Below are 7,500 nucleotides of genomic sequence, written 5' to 3' on the forward strand. Positions count from 1 at the left end.
TAGCTACATATTCAGGCTGAGCTGCACTCGATTGGGCCAGTGGGCGATCGGCTATGTGACAGCTGATGGGAACATCCTGCAGACCATCCCCCATAACAAACCTCTGTTCCAGGCCCTCATTGATGGATACAGAGAGGGATTGTGAGTCCCACACACTGACACACAGACAGACAGACAGACACACACACTGAAACACACAGACACACACACACACATACACTGAAACACACACAGACACTGATACACACACACAGACCCACACACTGAAACACACAGACAGACACAGACACACACACACACACACACACACACACACACACACACACTGCAACACACAGACACACACACACACACACACACACACACTGCAACACACACACACACACACACACTGCAACACACAGACACACACACACACACACACACACACACTGAAACACACTGTATCAATGCAACTATTTATACTTTTTTTTAGCCAACATTGCATTATTATTGCTGGCTGAAAATGGGAAATTAAAGCTGTCCTAATCAATTATTAAATGTAAAAAATAAATAAATAAAAAAATAATGTGTGAGACGTGACGATTTTCAGCGCCCTTTAAATACATTTTTTAATTAAAATTTTAGTTCTATTGACACATTGTATATAAGACTGACCTGTGTGTGTGTGTGTGTGTGTGTGTGTGTGTGTGTGTGTGTGTGTGTGTGTGTGTGTGTGTGTGTGTGTGTGTGTGTGTGTGTGTGTGTGTGTGTGTGTGTGTGTGTGTGTGTGTGTGTGTGTGTGTGTGTGTGTGTGTGTGTGTGTGTGTGTGTGTGTGTGTGTGTGTGTGTGTGTGTGTGTGTGTGTGTGTGTGTGTGTGTGTCTCCTAGCTACCTGTTCCCAGATGGTCGAACACAGAATCCAGATCTAACCGGTCTGTGTGAACCTTCTCCTCAGGATCACATCAAAGTTACTCAGGTTTGGGCTCCTTTATGTCTTACCTTCAAACTACACAACTCAACCTTGGTCTATCGCCTCATAAAGAGCTGTTTATAGAGCTATAGTCACACTGCAAAAGATGCATAAGGCTAGTCATTGCTACAAACTACTGTATTGCTCCATAGAAGTGGACTCAGAAGCATATACAATGTAAAAATGTTTTAAAAATGCGAAATTTGATCAAGAAAAGTGTCTTTACTCAATTTTTTTTAGTATGTAGAATACACAACTTTATCCTCACTTTTTCATTTTTTTTTACAGTGTATTAGACAACAAAATGAAACTGTTCTGATTACTAATATTTAAATATTATTTCTTCTTTGTTGGTGCCTACAGGAGCAGTATGAGTTGTACTGTGAGATGGGCTTAACGAAGTATGTATCTAACTAATTATCTATCTATCTATCTATCTATCCATCTATCCATCTATCCATCCATCTATCCATCTATCCATCTATCCATCTATCCATCTATCCATCTATCCATCTATCCATCTATCCATCTATCTATCCATCTATCTTATCCGTCTACAGGAGCAGTATGAGTTGTACTGTGAGATGGGCTCCACCTTCCAGCTGTGTAAGATCTGTGCAGAGAACGACAAAGACGTGAAGATTGAGCCCTGCAGACACCTCATGTGCACCTCCTGTCTCACTGCCTGGCAGGTAAACGGGAACACTGCACACTTTACATCACAACCACACACAGCCCTAGTTCTTATACCTGTGACATTATATGGCAGGTGAGGATAACCCTGCGTTCCAAATCACACACTCTTTCTTTTCACTACACTACATACTAAAGTACAGAAGAGTTTTAGGGGCCAAAGGAGAGAGAAAAAAAATCAGATAAGGAAGATTTTTTTTCATTATGTCGAGAAATGTCAAGACTAAAGACGAATACTCCAAAATGCTATTGGAGTTAGTGAGGGCATTTATGTATTTTCAGCATACTACAATTGACATGCATGTATTGGGACATCCTAAATCCTTTTTTGGCATACTAAATAGTAGATAGTATGGGTATTGGAACACAGGGAAAGTGTTCTATTCTATAAACTACAGCTGACCATAAAAAAGATTCTAGTCGGGATGCAGAAGGCATACACGTGGGACATACTTTTACTTAACACTTATACGGACGCAAACAGACAAGGTTTAGTCACATAAACACCTACATGTACATGTTGGACCTTTTGATTTATACTAGTATGAAAGAAGACATGTTATGGAAGCAAAGTAGACAAAAATCTCAAAATTGACCAGTGCTTGAAAAATTACAGACACACCTTTGAACTCAAACGTCCTCATATTTTAGGCATCTCAGCATAATGTACATTTCCAGATCACTCTTCCCTCCAGTATAAGCTGTGCACAAGCGTTGCTCTATAACAAAAAACACAGGTTGCGTTCCGAATCGCATACTTTCTACTATACTACTTTACCATACTATATAGTATGTAGAAAAAAGATTTAGGATGTCCCGATTCTTGTGGCCAGATTTAGGATGGTTAGAAGTACCCGGATGTCCTACTTCATGCGGCCAAGATTGTTAGTGTTGAAAACTGCGTCCTATTTGGGCGATTCTGACCCACAATCCATTGCGCACTTGAAGTGACGTCACATCGACGAAGCCTCCACATGAAAACAAACGGGGATGCGACGGATATAAAAGCAAGAGGCAAGATCAAGGCGCAATGTTATGATGAAATAAGAGAGTAAAAGTATGTCCCAATAGTATGCCTACTGCATCCTAACTAGATTCTTTTTATCGTCGGATGTAGTATGTAGAATAGAAAAAAGAAAGAGTATGTGATTCGGAACGCAACCACTGATTAGTTTCAGTCACTTATTTCAATGTACTTCCCTTTTGCCATATTCTGTCTATGGCTGTAAAGCTGTCTATTAAACTTAACACTTCCTGCAAACGATTTTCACAATAAAATCTGCCAATAAGACACTTAATCAAGACAAATTCAAATAGTTTTTTTTTCTTTTCAAGTGAATAAGAGATGAGTGGAATTTTATTGACGTAGAAGTTGCTTATTCCATAAAGGAAAAGGCTAAAAGTATTTTAAAATAATTAGTGCAGTATTCTGAATTAATTTGTGCTGTGTGATGTGCATTATACTAAATGTACAATTTCAATGTACTTCCTCTTGCCATTTTCTATCTGTTACTGTCAAGCTGCCATCAATGAAACCTAACACTAACTGAACTAACCTTTCAAAATAAAAGCGGCCTAGAAAAGAAGGCACAAATCCAACGCATATTCACATTGGTTGGAACTTGGAAGTCATTGACAGTTGCTTATGAAAAATAAGAGGAAATTATTATGTGTTGATTTTGACTAACGGGAATATTCACAGCATGACCGGTATATCCATCAGTTCAACAAAAATATGTTTTATTTTTTCAGTTACTAATTCGGTAATTTAGTTTTAGAACTTTGCTATTCGCTGTCGTGTTTTTAGTAAAAGTAAAGTGTCCCACATTGTATCAAATTCTTTCTTTGCTTCCATAAAACTTAAAACTTTTCTTTGTTTGCTTGTGTGTGTGTCTCTCTCTCCGTTCTCTGTACTGTGTGTGTCTCTCTCTCTGTGTGTGTCTCTCTCTCCCTTTCTCTCTCCTCTCTCTCTCTGTGTCTCTCTCTCTCTCTCTCTCTCTCTGTCTCTCTCTCTTTCTCCCTTTCTCTCTCCTCTCTCTCTCTCTCCCTTTCTCTCTCTCTCTCTCTCTATCTCTCCTCTCTCTCTCTCTCTCCTCTTTCTCACTCTCTATCTCTCCGTCTCTCTCTCTATCTCTCTCTCTCTCTCTCTCTCTCTCTCTCTCTCTCTGTGTCTGTCTCTCTCTCTCTCTCCCTCTCTCTCTCTCTCTCTCTCTGTCTCTCTCTCCTCTTTCTCACTCTCTCTCTCTCTCTATCTCTCCGTCTCTCTCTCTATATCTCTCTCTCTCTCTCTGTGTCTCTCTCTCTCTCTCTCTCTCTCTCTGTGTCTCTCTCTCTTTCTTTCTCTCTCTCTCTCTCTCGCTCTCCCTCTCTCTCTCTCTCTCTCTCTCCCTCTCTCTCTCTGTCTCTCCTCTCTCTCTGTCTCTCCTCTCTCTCTGTCTCTCTCTCTCTCTCTCTCTCTCTCTCTCTCTCTCTCTCTCTCTCTCTCTGTCTCTCTCTCTCTGTCTGTAACAGGAGTCTGAGGGCCAGGGCTGTCCGTTCTGTCGCTGTGAGATCAAAGGCACGGAGCCCATCGTGGTCGACCCGTTTCACCCCAAGGCCAGTGGCGGGGTTTCCTTCGCCGGGTTCCAGGGGTCCAGGGCCGAGGCCGCTGCCAACGATGACTGTGAGGAGGACGACAGGCTGGAAGACCAACATCTAGTGATGAGCAGGCTGGCATGTTCTAAGGTGAGATGGATGGATGGATGGATGGGTAGATAGATAGATAGATAGATAGATAGATAGATAGATAGATAGATAGATAGATAGATGGACCAACATCTAGTGATGAGCAGGCTGGCATGTTCTAAGGTGAGATGGATAGACAGATGGATAGATAGATAGATGGATAGATAGATGGATGGATGGATGGATGGATGGATGGATGAATGGATGGATGAATGGATGGATGGATAGATAGATAGATAGATAGATAGATAGATAGATAGATAGATAGATAGATAGATAGATAGATAGATAGATAGATAGATAGATAGATAGATAGATAGATAGATAGATAGAGGACCAACATCTAGTGATGAGCAGGCTAGCATATTCTAAGGTGAGATGGATGGATGGATGGAACAAAAAAACATAAAAAAAAAAAAACAGGTCTCCCTTGAAAAAGAGTCTCCAGTCTCAATTGATGGACAGACAGACAGACAGACAGACAGACAGACAGACAGACAGACAGACAGACAGACAGACAGACAGACAGACAGACAGACAGACAGAACCAACATCTAGTGATGAGCAGACTGGCATGTTCTAAGGTGAGATGGATATTTAGTGAGTTAGTTAGATGGATATAAAATAAAAATTAAATAAAATCTGATCTTATATCGGAGCTGTCAGTCCGATATCCGATACGTAAAGTCATATCGGACCCAGTGGGATTTACCTGTATAATAAATGTATTTATTGTGTGTGTGTGTGTGTGTGTGTGTGTGTGTGTGTGTGTGTGTGTGTGTGTGTGTGTGTGTGTGTGTGTGTGTGTGTGTGTGTGTGTGTGTGTGTGTGTGTGTGTGTGTGTGTGTGTGTGTGTGTGTGTGTGTGTGTGTGTGTGTGTGTGTGCAGGTGGAGCGTCCTCCCTCTCCGGTGTCTCAGCTTCCTCCCGTTCCCCCCCGACTGGATCTACTGCAGCAGAGACCGGGCAGCTCCATCAGCCCCCTGGGTCTGGGGGCCACGGCTAAGGTGTGTGTGTGTGTGGGCCTGTGTATGTGTGCGTGTGTGTGTGTCTCTGTTTGTGTGTGTGTGTCTGTCTGTCTGTGTGTGTGGGTGGGTGTTTCTGTCTGTGCGTCCTTCACTTTTTCTCTGCTAGTTCATAACTCCACAATCCACTCAAACCACCTTAAAGGCCTACTTCACCGGTTTGAATATGAAGGTGTATTGAATTCTGAGATCCTATGTAGTATAAATGTGCGAAGAAAATTAAAATCGGTTCATCCTAGCCTGAGAAAAAGCAGAAAGAGTGTTTTTTAACCCTATATTTCTCTTTCTCGTGACATCACAGAAAGAGAAATATAGGGTTAAAAAAAAACTTACTTTGTAAATATTACTGTGATGTCACAGTAAAACACATCACAGTAATATTTACAAAGTAAGTTTTTTTTTAACCCTATATTTCTCTTTCTGTGATGTCACGAGAAAGAGAAATATAGGGTTAAAAAAAACACTCTTTCTGCCTTTTCTCAGGCTAGGATGAACCGATTTCAATTTTTTTCGCACATTTATACTACCGTACTTTTCGGCCTACAAGCCGCGACTTTTTCCCCGTTTTTCGACCCTGTTATTACACAGCACAGTATATATTCTGTAGCTACTGGGGATGGGCGTTAGTAATCGAGTACTCGAGTAGCCTACTCCTCGTTTCAAATGATCTCGATTGGTGGATGAGGAAAATCGTTTTTTGTTTTTTTTAGTGTTTGTAGCCTTTAGGCCAGCCGGCGGGCCGCCCCTATTTTAAAATGTTATATACGTGTACAAAACGGCACAAAACGGATGTAAAGTTTAACAAAATTAAATATTTTGATCCAAGTTAAATAAACTAAGCGTTGTGTCAAACAGAAACCGCAAATAACTGCCACCTCCGTGCAGCGCAGCCAGTGTGTGGCCTCCACAGCACCGCGGAGCTGAATGCGGTGCTGGAAAACTTGGAAAGGCACGTAAAGAAGCCAGGCTGACTTCGGGCACATTCGAGCAAACGATAAGAAGCCTTTATTATGGAATATAGGATTGAGATTCAAAAGCCGACGGTGTAACGTTCCGTTAACGAGGAATTAGTCGCGGTAATTAGTCACGGACAGGAGTGAGCATACGCGGTTGGATATACTAGCCTATAGGGCTGTGTCAAAAAATCGAAATATCGATATATCGCGATACTTAGTTTCCCGATATCAGTATCGATTTTTATATCAAAATATCGATTTTTTTTAATATTTTTTTTTAATATTTTTTTTTTTTTTTTTTTTTTTTTTGCTTTTCAAGGCTTTATTGACAGTGCAGAGATACAGATATGAAATGGGGCAGAGAGGGAATAGAATGCAGAGAACAATCAGGTCAGATTCAAACCCATGTCTGCTGTCAGGCCTGAGCCTCTAGGATACTGACTATTGAAGTTAGATCAGTTTTGTTTATAAAAATACTCAAGATTCACTGTGTCACAAAAGCACACTGATGTGTTTTCATTTTCATTGTGTCCTGTACAGTTAGTACAAGAGTGAATTGGATTTGTTATTTTGATGTTATGGCAGCTGCAGCAGTGTTTGATAATTTGCCAAAACAAAAAAAGGAAGAAAAATAGTAAAGGAAGTTGTGAATGAAATAGTCTTGACTTCATTTGTCTGTACAATTATCACTATATTGTGCTGTTATGTTTGACAAGGCAACTTGTTTATGGAATATCGCAATATATCGTGATATATCAAGATACGCAATACATCGTGATATATCGTGATATATCGTATCGTGACCAGTGTATCGTGATACGTATCGTATCGCAAAGTCCTTGACGATACCCAGCCCTACTAGCCTACTACTTCTACTGCTTTGGTGAGTTATTTAGCCTATCTATGTGTTTAAATTGTAGGACAATAATTGTATTGTATTTGCTGCCCTTCTTATTTAAAATGTCCATTTTGAATGTCAGCCAACTGCAGCCCATGCTTTTTTTCTCTCTCTTTTTTCTCTCTCCACCGCAGACCTACTCGATCGGTTTAAATTGTGGCCCGCTTATTTAATTACTTTCAGTTAGGAAAATGTGTTTTAAACTTGTGGAAAATAAATCCTTAATATCATATGGCAACTGTGACTGTTTGACA

At 40.6% G+C, this 7,500-nt stretch overlaps 1 protein-coding gene across 1 annotated transcript in view; it reads left to right on the top strand.

Moving 5' to 3' along the window:
* The window catches only part of LOC307260827 (E3 ubiquitin-protein ligase CBL-like), a 37,568-nt gene that overhangs the window by 19,255 nt on the left and 10,813 nt on the right, over nt 1–7,500 (top strand). Inside the window, exons 6-10 of the mRNA XM_080041170.1 lie at nt 4–141; nt 871–958; nt 1,513–1,644; nt 4,157–4,369; nt 5,258–5,374. Coding sequence (XP_079897296.1) covers nt 4–141; nt 871–958; nt 1,513–1,644; nt 4,157–4,369; nt 5,258–5,374 — 688 coding nt within the window. The remainder of the gene's footprint in view (nt 1–3; nt 142–870; nt 959–1,512; nt 1,645–4,156; nt 4,370–5,257; nt 5,375–7,500) is intronic.

This window comes from Ammodytes marinus (assembly GCF_949987685.1).
Source record: "Ammodytes marinus genome assembly, chromosome: 14".
Lineage (NCBI taxonomy): Eukaryota > Metazoa > Chordata > Actinopteri > Uranoscopiformes > Ammodytidae > Ammodytes > Ammodytes marinus.